Genomic DNA, 17,213 nt, shown 5'->3' with positions numbered 1-17,213 from the left:
GGTAGAACTCCAGTCCAAGTTGACAGAAAAGACCCAGGGCCAAGTCTGACATTTACTGAGAAGCCCCCAGGACAACAGAGCTGCGTGAAGGCATGCTTCTGGGGACAGACAGAAGACTCCGGGAGCGCGTTCAGGGTGCTCAGAACTCTCTGAGAGCAGTCCACTGTCCACAGCTTCTCCACCATCTGGCCTCATCTCCGTACCTCTGCAGCAGACACAGGGCTTAGCGGGGCAGAAAAGACACTGACCTCAGCCCCTCCTCCCCCCTCCCTGCTCTGCCCTGCTGGCACACCACTCACCGTTCAGGGTGTGGAACTGGTCCGCAGTTTCGCAGAAACCTAGGGGCGCAGGCAGTAGTCACGGAGGGCAGGGTGTGAGCCAGGAGGGTGACTGGGCTGGGACACTCACTGTACTTGGGAGGGTGACTGGGCTGGGGACACTCACACACTTGGGAGGGTGACTGGGCTGGGACACTCACTGTACTTGGGAGGGTGACTGTGCTGGGGACACTCACTGTACTTGGGAGGGTGACTGGGCTGGGGACACTCACTGTACTTGGGAGGGTGACTGGGCTGGGGACACTCACTGTACTTGGGAGGGTGACTGGGCTGGGGACACTCACACACTTGGGAGGGTGACTGGGCTGGGACACTCACTGTACTTGGGAGGGTGACTGGGCTGGGGACACTCACATACTTGGGAGGGTGACTGGGCTGGAGACACTCACTGTACTTGGAGTGTGACTGGGCTGGGGACACTCACCGTACTTGGGGAAGAAAAAGACCTGGTGTTCGGTCAAGTTGGCTCCTCTGACTCGCTGCTCAAACACATTCAGGGCAGAATCACTCACCGGGAGTGAGCGGACTGTGGGACACACAGAGTTCCCGTGGTTTAAGGGGGCAGGGTACCCAGGACACAGCCAGGTCAGCTGCCTGTCCCTGCTGCCCCTTCTAATCTCCATACCAGCCTGTGTGTAGCTGCTCCTCCCGGGGTGCCTGCTACTGAGAGTATTGGGATAGAAAGGGAATGGGGATCTGTGTGGCCATCTGGAGTCACCCAGCCCACCAGGATGGCCCTTCGAGGTTCCCTGTGGATGCTGAACTAGCACGCACCATACAGTTTCACAGACAGCCTCCTCGCCTGCTCCAGATACAAGACGGCGAAGTTCTGGTAGTCAGTCTCAGCGACAACCACATGCACTGGCCCACGGGCCCCTGGGGCAGAGGCAGAACCATAGCAACAGCACCATCAGCTCCTCAGCCCCCGCCTCCAGCTCTGTACCCCTTTGCTTGATGACCTTGCCTCACCTTGGAGCAAGAAGCGGCCAGGGACCCCAGTGTCTCCAAAGCGTTGGCGTACCTGCCAACAGATTCCATCTCTAGGGAGGGGAAGAAGGTATGATATAAAGAAGTATCCAAGGCTCTAGGAACTCCAACCCAGGTGGGGCTGTATGGGGATACCTACCCAGGCCATAGAGGAGTTAGGAGTGAGGTTTAGGGTCAAGATGACAGAGTAAGGGGGGCTCAGGAACTGGAATGAAGGTGGAGGCTACACTGGGACTCACAGCTTTCGGAAGGTGCTGACAGCCATAGCTGCACCTTGGGGAGCTGTGTGCAATGTGGTGGCCTCAGCCCGGTGGCCCTGCTCCTGAAGATATCGGCATGCGGAGCCCACAGCCACAAGGAGCCATGTCCCTGCAAACTGGGAGTGAATTTGGAGGGCTCAGGACTGACGGAAGGAATGGGCACCCTGAGTCAATCCTGCCGTCTGTTCCTTTACCTGCTCCCACTCACTCCCAGCTTTTACCTGCTCAACATTGAAATTTGCCTGGGCCTGGATGGTGCTGATAGGGGATGGAGCCCTAGAGGGCTTCCGAGCCCTTTGGCCCAGAGAAATGGCTGTCAAGAGCAGGGTGAAGAACAACACAGCCCTAGGGGACAGCATGGCGGCCCTGTCAGGGACAGTAGGCGACAGGACAGGGAGGTGGAGGAATGCACTGTCCCAGGTCAGAGTCCACTGTCCAGGGCCACAGGAAGTCCAGCCCAGGAAGTTCACATCTGTCTTCCGTTTACTGAACCCCTACCCCAAGCTAGGGTTATCCTAGAACCTGGCCTGCACAGGGGCTTCGCATTGCGCCCCAAGTGCAAAGTCTGCATTGACTTCTGCACCCCGATTTCCACTTGAGGTCAGGGCTCAACACTCTGCACGCCAGTAACTGCTCTTATCCCCACAGCCAACAACAACGTGCTCATAAAGTTACTTGTTCAAAGCCTTAGCAGCAGAGAGAGCCCGGGCCGAGTCTCGAACCCGTTCAGCTGGGCCGGGCTCGTTACTGCCGCCCTTTCGAGCAGCCAGGAGCAAGTACTGTTCTATCAGAAAGAGCACGGGAGCACGAGCGCGCGCAGGCGCATAGAGAAACGCCGGCCCCGACTCGGAGCCCAAGGCGCAGGCGCAAGAGAGGCGGCCATCGATGCCTCGGGGCTCGCGGCGTCGAGTCTGGCTCCTCGGGAAAGACGCGGAGGCGGGGGTTAGAGCGGCGGAAGCGGGGCGCAGCGCAGCGGGCGGAGGCGCCGCGGTGAGTCTCGGCTTTGGCCCTGCAGTGCTCACCTGTGTCATCTGCCCTGCCCCTCGACACCGGCCTTGTGCCCCATTACACCCAATCCTGCCGTCGTCAGCCTTGTGCCACTTTCGGTGTCCCTTACCCCCGGCACTGGCGTGAGTTTGTTTTCTCAGGCCTTGTCCCGGTCATGGGCCTCGCCCTGCCTTGCCCTACCTCCACTGGCCTTGTCCACTATCACCAACTTTTTCCTGGCAATGGCTACATGTGTACAGCCTTTGGTCACCTTATCTGGCCAGGGATGGTCTTGGCAGGCTGTCACCATCCCAGTCCGCCCGGCAGTGTCAGAAGGCGAATGAAGGACCCGCTGCCCAGTCTAGCTAGGCAGCGAGACAGATCCCTTCCGTCTGCTCTGACAGTCAGAACCCCTACCCACCCTTACCACCCTCCTGGCCAGGCTCTCTCCTGGGCCCACAAAGCAGAGACCCCTGGTCAGGAGGTGCCCCTTCTCAGAAGAAAGTCAGCCCTAGCTTGAAGTCTTGGGGCATCAAGGTCAAAGACAGGGGTCGGGTGTCCGTCACTTGGTCTTGACTGCTAGAACTTGGACCTGCCAGTTTGGGCAGCCCAGACCTGTTTGCCTGCCTTGGCACTCAGATGTCTTCCTGGGCTCAGGAGTATGGGGAAGGTGTCAAAGACCCCCACCTGGAAGGTATGAAGATGGGGGACACCTCCCACTCTTGAGGGTGCACTAGGCCTACTGGTACTGAGATGTTCACCATCTGGTCCAGCCAGTCCTTTGGTGCCCCTGAAGGATGTGAGGCTGGCTGCTTCAAGAAGTGTGGGGTGGAACAGTGCTGCCAAGCGCTCCTCTTCCCCTGCACATGCCCAGTGCAGTGGAATTCTCGGATGGGCAGTTGGTGGGGCCGGAGGAACAGCCAGGAATGCCATGTCTGAAGCCCCAGGCCATCAGTCTCTCCCTAGGGTTGGGAGTGAGGAGGCCTGGGCTCAGAGCGGCCACTGGTGGCTTTCAGGACCGTCTGGGCAGAATGTCACGATGGATGAGGGGGGCATGCCCCTGCTCCCCGACAGCCTTATCTACCAGATCTTCCTGAGCCTGGGCCCTGCAGATGTGCTGGCCGCTGGGCTGGTATGCCGCCAATGGCAGGCTGTATCCCGGGATGAGTTCTTATGGAGGGAGCAGTTCTACCGATACTACCAGGTGGCTCGAGATGTGCCCCGCCACCCAGGTCAGTACCTGCACACAACCTGCTAGCCTGAGAGCAAGGGCTCGGGGCTCAGGGACTGCACCCCTGGGCCGCGTTGTGGGGAGGCCATGCTGTCCGCCCTTGGTCTGTACTAGCAAGGGAGGCTTGCATGTAGGACTGACACTGCATTGCCCACAGCGGCCACGTCCTGGTATGAGGAGTTCCGACGGCTCTACGACATGGTACCCTGTGTGGAGGTGCAGACACTGAAGGAGCACACTGACCAGGTCCTGCACCTCAGCTTCTCCCACTCGGGGTACCAGTTTGCTTCCTGCTCCAAGGACTGCACGGTGAAGGTGAGAGCACCTCTCTCAGGCAGCAGAACTCAGTGGGAAGAGAAGCCAGTGCTGAGACAAGCAGAGAGGGCCAGATGGGACCTGGAGGCCTGATCTGGACACACAAGACCCCCAGTTAATAACAGCTCTAACCTCTAGCTCCAGGGCCAGCCCTCTGCATTGACAGGGTATGGTAAGAGGGGGGGTGGTAAGGGGCTAGGACGAGATTCTTGCCCCAGGAGGACTCAACACCCACAGAAGAGTCAGGCCTTCTGGTACTGCCAGCATGGACTGGCCAGGTAATTACCACGCAGCCCCTCTGGTGCAGATCTGGAACAACGACCTGAGTATCTCTCTGCTGCACAGCGCAGATATGAGGCCGTACAACTGGAGCTACACCCAGTTCTCCCAGTTCAACCAAGATGACTCGCTGCTGCTGGCCTCAGGGGTGTTCCTGGGGCCGCACAACTCCTCCTCAGGCGAGATAGCTGTCATCAGCCTAGGTGTGTGTGGCCATTGGGTTGGGCTGCCTACCCCATCGTGCCCTGCCTGCTGGCAGCATGCCCAGTTGTGGCCTTCCTCCCAGACTCCTTCGCCCTGCTGTCCCGTGTGCGAAACAAGCCCTATGATGTGTTTGGCTGCTGGCTCACAGAAACCAGCCTCATTTCGGGGAACCTGCACCGCATTGGAGATATCACCTCCTGTTCAGTGCTGTGGCTCAACAATGCCTTCCAGGTTCAGACTGGGGCAGGGACAGGCTGGGCAGACAGATGGGGTAGGGCAGGGAAATAGAGAGGAAGGTGCGGGCAGGGCTGGATGTGGAAGGGCAGGCTCAGGGCCCAGGGTAGGCTGCTCTCCAGGCCTAGCTCTCTGGCCAGCACCCACCTGTTGCGGGCCTTGGCTTGTGTCCCTGTAGGATGTGGAGTCGGAGAATGTCAACGTGGTAAAGCGTCTCTTTAAGATCCAGAACCTCAATGCTAGCACCATCCGCACGGTGATGGTGGCAGACTGCAGCCGCTTTGATAGCCCGGACCTCCTGCTGGATGCTGGGGACCAGGCTGGGCTCCCCTGCCGAGTCTTCGACCTAGGTGGGGACAGTGAAGAAGAGGCCCCTGACCCGGGTTTGCACACCTCTGGTTCTGGCCGCGTCAAGGAAGGCTTGCGGCGCATGTTGGATAGCGTGTTGGATGGACACACACAGCTATCAGACTGTGCACTGGAGGCCAAGGTGGCTGAGCTGCTGGCCCAGGGCCACACCAAGCCCCCAGAGTGTAGCGATGCTGACACCAGGAACAAGTACCTCATCTTCACCACTGGCTGCCTCACCTACTCACCCCATCAGATCGGTAATGGTGGGCAGGGTAGAGCTGGGCCTGGGAGGGTCAGCAACCACAGTGGTGCTCCCCAGACCAGCAAGTCCATAAGCACAGCTTGGATCATGCATTGGGATCCAACCCTGGCTTTGACACACTTGATCCTGTGTAAGAGTGGTGAAAACCCAGGCAGGGGATTGGTTGGCAAGAGAACAGGTGGGCAACTGTGCTTGAGTGTTAAGTGTCAGCAGTGTGTGTGGACCACGAGGGCTGTTCTCAGATTGGGAGTGCCCTTGTGGTGATGGCCCTCCAGGCTCTGGATGACCCCTCGCCCTGGTCTCCATGCAGGCATCAAACAGATCCTGCCACACCAGATGACTACAGCAGGGCCTGTGCTGGGTGAGGGCCGGGGCTCCGATGCCTTCTTTGATGCACTGGACCATGTCATTGACGTGCACGGGCACATCATTGGCATGGGCCTGTCTCCCGATAACAGGTGGGCCTGGTGTGCTGGGTGGGACACCACAGACGGCCCAGATCTAATAGCATGCTTGTTCCTAACATGTGTCCCTTGCTCAGGTACCTATATGTGAATAGCCGTGCCTGGCCTCCTGGCTCAGTGGTAGCTGACCCTATGCAGCCACCGCCCATTGCAGAGGAGATTGACCTGCTGGTGTTTGACCTCAAGACCATGCGGGAGGTGAAGCGGGCTCTGCGAGCACACCGCGCCTACACGCCCAACGACGAGTGCTTCTTCATCTTCTTGGACGTCAGCAGGGATTTTGTGGCCAGGTGTGGGCTCAGGTGGGCCCCAGGGCTTGGGTACGGGCTTCTGCTGGTGGGTGTGGGCTCATCCAGATGCTATCCTACAGTGGGGCTGAAGATCGGCATGGCTATATCTGGGACCGCCACTACAACATCTGCCTAGCCAAGCTGCGGCATGAAGACGTGGTCAACTCGGTGGCCTTTAGCCCCCAGGAGCAGGAGCTTTTGTTGACAGCCAGCGATGATGCCACCATCAAAGCCTGGCGCTCACCACGCACTGTTCGTGTCCTCCAAGCCCCACGCCCGCGCCCACGCCCCTTCTTCTCCTGGTTTGCCAGCCATAGGCGCTGAGGACTTCAGTGACTTGAGCCATTGGGACCCACTGGGGAAAATGATACCCTGTGGTTCTTTACTGCACTGGGGCAGAGTAGCTCATAGCAGTCATGCCTTAGGAGGGGACAGCCTGACCCCAACACACTCACACGCAACCTGCTCACTTAGCTGTCGGGCTCGGCACTTGGGTAGTAGCCCTTGTTGGCGACACCAGAGAGCCCATGTCAGCCTCTGGGCCAGTGCAAGTCCTGCTTTTCACTTGCCCTCTTCCCTGGGCTGGCAGCTCCACACAGCTCCAGGCTGACCACTGCCTGGGTACCTTTCACACTCAGCAAAACCCACACCCTTGGATATCCTGGTGTACCCTGGGTGACAGGCCATAGGCTCTGGCCTCTGATAATTTGGCTTGTGCTACTGATTGAGTGGCCTGCAGTGACCATGGACACTGCATGTCACACTTATTAACTGTTTGGGTTGATGAATAAACAGTTGGCAACAGCACCTGCCATCTAGTCTGTTTATAGGGAGGGGCCCCAGGCTCTGGGAAGAGGAAGTGCTGGTTCAGGTTTGTATCTCTGGACTTGAGGGATACCCGTCTGATGCCCGTCTGTGACTGGGTTGAGTGCGGTAGTGCTTGGGAGACGGTGGGCTGTAACCACCAGTACCATCAGAGAGCGGGCAGAGTGGTCCAGGCATGTGGTCCTGGCTCCTCAGGGGACTGAGGCAGGAGCATAGGAGTTAAAAGTCTGTCTGGGCTACAGAACAAGTTCAGGGTTGATCTAGGCAACTTGGTTAGTCCCTGGCTTAGAAAAGTAAAAGAAAGCTGTGGGTTGGGGTTAGTGGTGATAGTGCTTGTCTGTCATGGGTTCAATCCCCAAAAACACAAACTCCTAGAATATGTGAGGACCCAAGGTGCAGAAGGGTCGTCCTAGGCCATCCTGGGAGCTCCCATCATCCCCCTTTCCAGTTAAGGGTTCTGTGTGTGATGGTGGCAGTTGGGAAGACTTGGGGCTGTGACAGGGCAGCTTCCAGAGTGAGCCAAATAAGAGCTGGGTGAGTAGCCTGTTAAGCAGGGATCTCATTTGAAAGCTGCCCTGCTACAAAGAACAGAGAAAACTTATCCAGGGGACTGAGTGAACAGGGCAAGTGTCCTCTGAGGTCCAAGCCAGCAGGGGAGCAGGGACTGCTTCCCATCTGTCTGGTGGGAAGACACACTGGCTGCACCACGGGGACTGGGGCAGGACACAAGGTGCAGACGGCACCGGGAAGCCAGGCCTCGTCTGTGGCCGATGCTGGAGGGCAAGATGCAGCAAGTGTCCACCAGCCTGAGCAGCAGCGCCAAGGGGCAGGAGGCAGCCTGTCAGCAGGCAGTGTGCACTCTGAACAACAACCGTTGGCATGCAGGACCTGACTCCACGCAGCTAGAGCCTGGAATGAGCACCAGGACTCACCGGGCAGATCTACGCACTGAGGGAGTGAGCTGCACGGAGCGCCCCGCGTCTGCCGGGTCTCTTTTGGGCACTCTGGTGGTGGGAGACAGTTCCAAGAAGGTGGGGCACTGTGTGACTATTCTCCATCTGCTGTCCAGACACAGAGACCCTACTGTGGTTCAGCCGTGGAAGGGCAGGGCAGCTAGGTGACTAGAACCCCAAATATCTGGCTAAATGGTCAAATGGGGGGCCTAAAGGAGAAGCTCAGGAAAGCAAAAAGAAGAAACTTTAACATATGCTGGCAGACTTTAAGTACAGACACAATGACACACTGTGAGATTTCTACATTTTGAATTAAAGTTCAAAGTAACAACCCCAAGCAGATCACTGAAAATTTAGGTGCATATCTAAAATTTTCTTGACTTTGGGGGTACCAGACAGCACTTTTGGGGGCCAGAGGACACCTTGCAGGACTGGGTTTTCTTCCACCACGTGGATTCTGGGGTTAGACTCAGGTTCTCAGGCTTGGCAACAAGCACCTTGCTGAATGAGCCTTCTCACTGGCTCTAATGTGTATTCTTTCTTTAGAACACCGAAACTGCTATACAAAGAGATAGTTATAATTAGCAGAACTCAGAGTGTTCAACCAGGCAAACCAGTGGAACACAAGAGACAGGCATGCCAGAAATGATATTAAAAAAGAACTTAAAGCAAAAACAAGGATTCACTATGAAGTCCAGGCTGGCCTCAAACTTTAGACCCTTCTGCTGAGGCCTTCTGAGAGATGGGATGGTAGGTGTGTACACCACATACTGAATAAAAGCTTTCACCCAACTCTGCTGTGGAGAAGGGACCTTTAACAAGAGCCTCAGATGAAGAAAAAAATAAAGCAACCCAGAGCTGTGGGGCAGCCTAGTGACAGCAGGTGCCCCAGACAGAGCTGTTGCTGATGGACAGAGGGTTCCAGAAGGCACAAACAATAGGGTCCTTGGCTCTGGACATCAACAGGGCCAAGAGGATGTCCCTTGCCTTTCTTGGCTCCTGGTGACTTGAACCAATCTCTTTTTGTATTTTGAGACAGGGTTTCTCTGTGTTAACAGCTCTAGCTATCCTGAAACTAGCTCTTGTAGACCAGGCTGGCCTTCAATTTTCAGAGATCTGCCTGCCTCCTGAGTGCTGAGATTAAAGGTGTGTGCCACCACTGCCTGGTGACTTGAACCAACCTTGGTTTGTGGCAGGAGTCCTCCTGTCTTCTATCCTCTCCCATAACCTGTCACCTTTGCTATGTGCATGTCAGAAGCTCCTGTTTTTATAGACATTGGGCCATGAGCAGATCAGGAACCACTTTGATGTAGGTTGTTAGAATTCAGCCTCTGACAAGGAACTAACTGCATGTAACAGGTCTCTGCAGAATGCCCAACCCATTAGCAGGACATACTCCTCCTACAGCGTCCAGAGAAAACCTACTATGTCAGACCACAGCCTGGGTCACCAAGCAAATCCCAGCACCTCCAGGCTTTTTTAAAGACCGAGTAGTCCTGTGTCTCCATCCACTCCGTGCTTTAACAACCCCACAGCCCCAGAGGCTCCTGGACAATAGTTTATCTCTCGCAGTTCTGGAGGCTGCAAGTCTAAGGTCAGGGCACTGCAGAATCAGTGCCCTGTGAGCGTCAGGGTACTGCAGAATCAGTGCCCTGTGAGCACTGTCCTGGCTAAGAAAGGCTATCTTCTGACAGATCTCACATGGTGGAGTCATGAGCACTTTCCCAGACCCACAACGGTTCTATCTTCACGATCCACCTTTAAAGCACCTCCAAATATTGTCTCATTGGAGACGTTTCAACATATGAATTTGGGTGAAACAAAATATTTAGTCTTGTCTTAGTCTATTCTTGCTGCTATCAAAGGATACCTGAGACTAGCTAACATGTGACCCACAGTGTCACTGGTTTGCAGCTCTGGGGGCCAGGAAGTCCAGGAGGAAGGAGCCAACATGAGGTAAGAGCTGCAGCACATCATTGTTTGGTAGGAGAGAGAACCAGAGGGGCTGGAACTCACCTTTCTATAATGGCACCATGAAGGTGGGGCCTTTACTCCCTTGTTTTCGCTAAATACTGTTACAATGATCATTAAATTTCAACATCAGAGGCTGGAGAGATGGCTCAGCAGTTAAGAGCACTGGCTGCTCTTGTTCTGAGTTCAATTCCTGGAAACCACAAGGTGGCTCCCAATAATCTCTAGTGGGATCTGATGCCCTCTTCTGGAATAAAGATGTGCATGCAGGTAGAGCACTCATAGATAAAATAAATCAATCTTAACTGGGCTAGGTTGCACATACCCTTTAATCTCAGCACTTGGGAGGCAGAAACAGGTAGATCTCTGTGGTTTGAGGACAACCTTCTTCCTACAAAGTAAGTTCCAGGGCAGCCAAGGCCCTGTCTTGAAAAACAAGCAACAACAAAAACATTCCTTCTATCCAAAAAGTTCACAAATCTTTTATTTTTAAAAAATTACTTTGCTGGGAGACACACAACCTTAATCTCAGCATTCTGGAGTCAGAGCCAGGCGGATCTCTGAGTTCGAGGCCCGCGTGGTCTACAGAATTAGTTCCAGGACAGTCAGGGCTACACAGAGAAATTCTGTCTCTGAAAACAAAATTATTTATATGTATGGGTGTATGCATGTTGGTGTATCAGGCGTATGCAGTGCCTGAGAAGGCCAGAAGAGGGCATCAGATCCCAGGGTACAGGAGTTAGAGAGCTCTGACCCACCATATGGTAGTGGTCCTCAAACGTAGGTCCTCTGGAAAAGCAGTCACTTAACAACTGAGCCATCTCTCCGTGCCCCTAAAGTCTCTACTTTTTCTTTTTCTTCTTTCCTTCCTTCTTTCTTTCTTTCCTTCCTTCCTTCCTTTCTTCTTTCCTTTCTTTCTTTTTGGTTTTTCAAGACAGAATGTCCTCTGTAACTTTGGGGCTTGTCCTGGAACTAGCTCTTGTAGACCAGGCTGGCCTCGAACTCACAGAGATCCGCCTGTCTCTGCGTACTGAGTGTTGGGATTAAAAGGGGTGTGCCACCACTGCCCAGCCCCAAATCTTAATTCTTAATACCAGCTCACAAGTTGTGGATCCAGTCAAGAGTCTTGTCTGAAACAAATTTGGGTAAGGTACGTTCACAGGATGTAAATACCCCGCCACCTAGAAAATTTGAGACAAATAAAAGAAACATCTCCAAGGTACCACTGTGGGGCAGACATCATATAGGCTGTTTATTCCAGAAGGGAGAAACATTGGAGACACAGCAAGAACCAGGCCCCAGAATACCCAAAACCCAACAGGGCAAACCCTGTGAAATTCTAGTACTGGAGAGTTGTTCTACATTTGCCTTCTAGGAGCTCATAGCAGGACTGCTGACTGCAGTTCTCCTGGGCAGGCGTTGCTCTGGGTGCTGTCCTGATGGTCAGTCTGCAGTGGTTTTGCCCCTATAATGTCCAGGGCCCTCTACCTCTGCAACATTCCTGGCTAGCTGGAGTCCCTATGGCTCAGCTGCTGCATGAGATGCACCTGCAACACGGTGGCCAGGAGGCAGCCCTGACACACTGCAAATATTCCCATGGCCAGTCTCCCTGGACACCTGATGGAAATTCAGGCCTTTTCTAGTCCTCCCAGCTCCACCCATTACCCCATTTCAAAGTCACTTCCATCCATACACACCAAACACATATTAAAAGCAATTTTTAAAAGGCATCTGTAAGCTGGGTGGTGGTGGCGCACACCTTTAATCACAGCACTTGGGAGGCAGAGACAGGCGGATCTCTGTGAGTTCGAGGCCAGCCTAGTCTACAAGAGCTAGTTCCAGGACAGGCTCCAAAGCTACAGAGAAACCCTGTCATGAAAACAAAACAAAACAAAAACAAACAAACAAAAAAGGTATCTGTAGCCAGCCGTCATTTCTTGGGCACTTTCCCCTGGTGGCCTTCCATCTCCTGAGGAGCCACCCCTGCCTCTGCTTCAATCGTTTCCTCTTTGTGCTCCCATGATTCCTCTGGGGACATTTCTGTCTCTCCATTTTCTACAACAGTTTCTGAAAGGTTTCCATGCTAACAGCTGAATTTGAACCTTCACACAGTGATGACTCACATTTATTTTTTAAAAAAGAAAACAAACTGTCAGAAATGATGGAGGAGGAAGAAATACCAAAACCTAAGTCGGTGGTGGCACCACCAGGTGCTCCTAAGAAAGAACATGTAAATGACGTGTTCACTGGGCATGCTGATGCAGACAAGTCAACCACTGGAGGACAAGAAACGTATGTGACCGGAATGATCGACAAAAGGACACTTGAGAAATACGAACGAGAGGCTAAAGAAAAAAAGAGAAACTTGGTACTTGTCTTGGGCCTTAGACACAAACCAGGAAGAACGAGACATGGGGAAAACAGTAGAAGTGGGTCATGCCTATTTTGAAACCGAAAAGAAGCATTTTACAATTCTAGATGCTTCTGGCCATAAGAAGTTTTGTCCCAAGTATGATTGGTGGTGCCTCTCAGGCTGACTTGGCTGTACTGGTAATCTCAGCCAGGAAAGGAGAGTTTGAAACTGGATTTGAAGGACAGACAAGAGAACATCAATGCTGGCAGTGACAGTGGGTGTCAAACACTCAACTGCTGATTGATAAGATGGACGATCCAGCAGTGAGCTGGAGCAGCGAGGTCTGAAGAATGGAAAGAACTAGTGCCATTTTTGAAAAAAGTTGGCTTCAGTCCCAAAAAGGACATTCATTTTATGCCCTGCTCAGGACTGAAGGGAGCAAATCTCAAAGAGCAATCAGATTTCTGTCCTTGGTACATGATATGGGGACTGTGGTCCTGGGAAAGCTGGAATCTGGATCTACCTGTGAAGGCCAGCAGCTAGTGAGGATTCCCAACAAGCACAACGTGGAAGTTCTTGGAAGACTTCCTGATGATGTAGAAACAGATTCTGTAGCTCCAGGTGAAAAACCTCAAAATCAGACTGAAAGGGATTGAAGAGATTCTTCCAGGACACATGCTTTGTGATCTTAATAATCTTTCTCATTCTGGACATACATTTGATGCCCAGATAGTGATCAGAGTACAAATCCATCATCATCTACCCAGGGTACAATGCAGTGCTGCATATTCATACCTGTATCGAGGAGGTCGAAATAACAGCCTTAATCTGCTTGGCAGACAAAAAAATCAGGAGAAAAAAGTAAGACTCAACCTCGTTTTGTCAAACAAGATCAAGTATGCATTGGGCGTTTGAGGACAGCAGGGACCATCTGTCTGGAGACCTTTAAAGACTTCCCTCATCCCTCCTTACGAGATGAGGCCCATCTTTATTTTCTGATTCACCCCATTAGGTCTGCTCCAATGTTGTTGAAGACCTTGTCTATCTGACTTCCGGCATGTGTAACACTCGTCTCCTGGGAAGCAGCATTTGATTTCCTATCTCCAAAGACCTCTGCTCCTCCAGCTTAGTTCTGTGCTCAGACTCCCATCTGCTCAGCATCTCCTTTATGACGGCAATGAAAGAGCTGAACTGATTGCGGTTAAGACTGTTTTTGATACTGAGAAGAATGAGATGAGGCAGTACTTTTCCAGCCAGCTGCTCTTTGGTGATTCCCAGTTTTTTATGAGTGAAAGTACACTTACAGATACCTAGAATCCCCGTGAGGACCGCAGGCTCCTCGGAGGGAATCTGCTGTAAAAAGGGTAGGATATCATCAAGTACAAACCACTTATCCCAAGTTCTCCAAAATCTTGCCTAAACAGACTAATTAATTCATACGAACAGCAAGGGAAGATGCTTGTAAACAGGCATTTTTAATTCTTAGAATCAAAGCATTTTTCATGGATGAAGTCTATGAGATTTGCAAAAGTCGGGATGATGTTCAGAAGGAGCTCCTGGATCTGAATGGAAGGTGCCTCCAGAGCTCTGTAGACCATGGGCAGCACACTGTTCTTTATCTCGTCAGGAGGTTTTGGTTAGAAGCAAATCCATTTTTTGTAGAAAAATTAACAAAATCTGGACTGGCTCCTGCCAGGACCTGAACACAGGACCACGTTCAGGCAGAATTAGTCTGACATATTCTTCTTTGGTGCACTCCTCAGCAATCAGTAAAACATCGGGCAAAACAAACGGTACCATATCAGGATTTACAAATTCTGCAGTCTAACAAGGCAGAGTTCTCTGCGCAATGACAGGCTTGGGCAGCTTCGACAGAACCTTCGGCAATCCTCTGAAGAACTGGGATTTCTGAGGATTCTCTCTTTGGAATAAGCTATCAAAAAATTGAAGTGTGACTGCACCAACATCATCGAAGAAGGGAATTTTTGTCATCTGATCCGCGTCAGGTCTTACAGTTGGGATCACATTCAGCAAGAGTCTGACATGCTCACGAACTTCCTCAGATATACTTGTAAGTGAACTAGATCCTAAACGGCTCAACTGATCCAACTGTCTACTGAAGCTCTTGTAAACATCCTGCTTGTTGACTTCAAATATAGGTTTCCCTTTACTAAAGACGGCACACATAACAGTCCTAAAGAATCCATCACTGGCCATCTCACAGCTCACGGAGAGGATGTACTCAGGAGCCAAGCATTCAGGGTGTGAAAGACACAGTGACAGAAAGACCATTGCAACCACTGCAACTGGAAAAGCTCTGAAACTGGTTCCAGAGGAAGACTAAGCATTTTCCTGATGACCCTGCACAATATGGACTGCAAAAGCCTATTCACACCACCACACCACCTTCTCTTATTTTCTGCCCATTGACAAACCTCTCCCCATATTTTGCAAAGAAAATTCACAGCAAAAGTCCACATTATGTCAGCTTTCTCATATTGAGAGCTCTGCTAAGCCACTGTTGAATTTTCCCCAAGATTTTGTCCCCCTTTCAAATTGCTTCCTTGGACAGATTTGGCAACAGCTTTGTAAGTGATGTGGACATAATTGCCTACAATAATGAAAACCTACAGGAATTTTTTTATTTTTCATTTTCCCGTTAGGCATAGTTAGTCCTTTTTTCCCCCCCCTGGCAGATCATTCTGAGTGTGTGAGTGTGTGTGCACATGTTAAAAAGACAACTACCATGCTAATAAAATATTCAATTCGGAAAAAATAAATGTGTTCCATTCATCTACGAAAACATTATCTAGGTATTAAATTTTTCTTTTTCTTTTTTTCCTGAGATAGGGTTTTTCAGTGTAGCCCTGGCTGTCTTGGAACTCACTCTGTAGACCAGGCTGGCCTCAAACTCACTGAGATCCAACCTGCCTCTGCCTCTTGAGTGCTGGGACTGAAGGTGCATGCCTACCATGCCCAGCCCTCTGTGGATACCTTTCTATTCTTGCCAACCACAATTCCATCTTCTATGTGTTGAAATCACACACAGTAGGAAGGAACCCAGGGCCTTGTGCATGACAAGTGGGTTCTACCACATACTACACCCGCAGCCCCTCTACTTCTCTTTAACTCCGGTGGAACGATCTACCAGTTTGGCTGAGATTGGTAGAGAGCTTGCAGGAGGCCTGGAGTTCAGTCTCCAATACCACATAAGCCAGAGACAATGGCAGACACTTGAATGCCAGCACTTGGGAAGCAGAGACAGAAAGATCAGAAGTTCAAAGTTATCCTTGGCTACTTGGAGAGTTAGAGGTCAGCTCAGACTAGAGACTGCCTAAAAAAAAAAAAATTACCACACTGAGTGGTGCTGGCACACCACACGCCTTTAATATCAGCACTCAGGAGGCAGAAACAGGTGGATCTCTGTGAATTTGAGGCAGTCTGGTTTACAGAGCGAGGTCCAGGACAGGCTCCAAACCCTGTCTTGAAAAACAAAATGAAACAAAAAAATTACCAGCGGGGCATGGTGGTGGACACCTTTAATCTCACTTAGGAGGCAGAAGCAAGCAGATCTCTGTGAGTTCAAAGCTAGTATGGTGTACATGGAGAGCTCCAGAACAGTCAGGACTACATAGAAAAAACCCAGCCTCCAAAAGCCAAAATACCAGCCTCAGTGTGAATTCCCTAATTAATTCTAGTTTTAAAATGGACACATTTCTAGAGAAAAAACCTCACACACATTATAAACAAATGAACTGCTAAACATAGAAACCAACTGTTTGAAACAGACTTTAAAACCATTATTTAACTGATCGTCTCAACTTTGAATTTTTCTACGTCAAGAAAGTTCAAACATTGGGAGGCAGAGGCAGGCGGATCTCTGAATTCAAGACCAGCCTGATCTACAAAGCGAGTTCCAGGACAGCTATAACAGCTATACAGAGAAACCTTGTCTCAGAGAAAAAAGATCAAACACAATGAAGGATCAATGATAGAAGATTAGAAATTTCTTTTTTTCTTTTTTTCTTCCAGACATGGTTTTTCTGTGTGGCTTTGGAGCCTGTCCTGGCACTCGCTCTGTAGACCAGGCTGGTCTTGAACTCAGAGATCCTCCTGTTTCTGCCTCCCAAGTGCTGGGATTAAAGGCGTGCACCACCATGCTGGACTAGAAAGATCAGAAACTTTTACTAAGCAAGAAAAAAGTAAGTTAAAAAATGGACAGAAATGGCCTATTCCTATGGAGAAATCCCAGAGCAATAATCTGGTAAAGATGCCCAGAGTCTTCAGAGAAGTACAAGTCATAAGACACACAGGTCACACACAGCCCTCGTGAAAAGCTGTAGGGAGAGGCACTGCCCACATGCTATATGCTGTAAGGCCTTGATGCAGTTCTCTCGGAGCAAGTACAAAATACCTAAGGGATAACCATACAACCCCACCTCTCCTGGGGCTACAGGTGACAGGCAGCTTAGGAACGCAGGAGAAAAGGACAAGCTGTGTCCTCCACCAGCAAGCCACAGGGCGTCAGGTGAGGCCAGTTCTCTGCCATGATACCATCCCATGCTGCTTCTGTTTGGTGCAGAAACTCAGACAGAAGAGAACACCAACAGGTCGGGAGGGCAGCGTGCTCACTGAGCTGGTGCCTCCCCATTTCCTACTGTGGTGACTGGAAAATGAACTGAGGGAGACTGGATATCCCTTCTGACTAACAAAGATGCCCAGGACCCAGACCATAGTGTCTCCACTCCAACCCCAGTCCAAAGAGCGAACCAGTCCAGAACCTGAGGAAAAAACCCTGTACATGGACCAGACCAAATGTCAGCCCTTTACCTCTACCCAGGCAGACCCATGATGCAGTGATCACATGGAGCCTTGGGAGCTCAAAGGGTATAAGGAACAGAGACAGCCA

At 51.6% G+C, this 17,213-nt stretch overlaps 2 protein-coding genes and 1 pseudogene across 6 annotated transcripts; 2 read left to right on the top strand and 1 right to left on the bottom strand.

Annotated features, from left to right (window-relative positions):
* Window positions 1-39: 39 nt before the first annotated feature.
* On the bottom strand, window positions 40-2,034 carry C8g (complement C8 gamma chain). 2 transcript variants are annotated; one of them, XM_048425811.3, is made up of 7 exons: window positions 1,807-2,034; window positions 1,565-1,701; window positions 1,308-1,378; window positions 1,113-1,214; window positions 763-864; window positions 300-338; window positions 40-205 (listed from the first exon to the last, which is right to left on the bottom strand). In XM_048425811.3, the coding sequence occupies exons 1-7, from the start codon at window positions 1,942-1,944 to the stop codon at window positions 192-194; spliced, it is 603 nt and encodes a 200-aa protein (XP_048281768.1). In that variant the 5' UTR covers window positions 1,945-2,034; the 3' UTR covers window positions 40-191. The 2 variants fall into 2 exon arrangements, with proteins under 2 accessions (XP_048281768.1, XP_085537375.1); XM_085681249.2 differs by having other exon boundaries at window positions 40-222; window positions 1,807-2,030.
* A 401-nt stretch (window positions 2,035-2,435) lies between these two features.
* Fbxw5 (F-box and WD repeat domain containing 5) lies at window positions 2,436-7,009 on the top strand. Of its 4 annotated transcripts, none has more exons than XM_048425806.3 (9): window positions 2,436-2,575; window positions 3,589-3,804; window positions 3,961-4,118; window positions 4,426-4,600; window positions 4,684-4,832; window positions 5,014-5,443; window positions 5,759-5,906; window positions 5,990-6,202; window positions 6,283-7,009. In XM_048425806.3, the coding sequence occupies exons 2-9, from the start codon at window positions 3,612-3,614 to the stop codon at window positions 6,524-6,526; spliced, it is 1,710 nt and encodes a 569-aa protein (XP_048281763.2). In that variant the 5' UTR covers window positions 2,436-2,575; window positions 3,589-3,611; the 3' UTR covers window positions 6,527-7,009. The 4 variants fall into 4 exon arrangements, with proteins under 4 accessions (XP_048281763.2, XP_048281765.2, XP_048281762.2 ...); XM_048425808.3 differs by lacking the exon at window positions 2,436-2,575 and adding an exon at window positions 2,581-2,715; XM_048425805.3 differs by lacking the exon at window positions 2,436-2,575 and adding an exon at window positions 2,744-3,266.
* Window positions 7,010-12,108: 5,099 nt separating this feature from the next.
* On the top strand, window positions 12,109-13,549 carry LOC148118692 (eukaryotic peptide chain release factor GTP-binding subunit ERF3A pseudogene; annotated as a pseudogene).
* The last annotated feature ends 3,664 nt before the right edge of the window (window positions 13,550-17,213 follow it).

The sequence above is a fragment of the Myodes glareolus genome, chromosome 21, assembly GCF_982192425.1.
Source record: "Myodes glareolus chromosome 21, mMyoGla1.1, whole genome shotgun sequence".
NCBI lineage: Eukaryota > Metazoa > Chordata > Mammalia > Rodentia > Cricetidae > Myodes > Myodes glareolus.
This window is presented reverse-complemented; position numbering and strand designations above follow the sequence as displayed.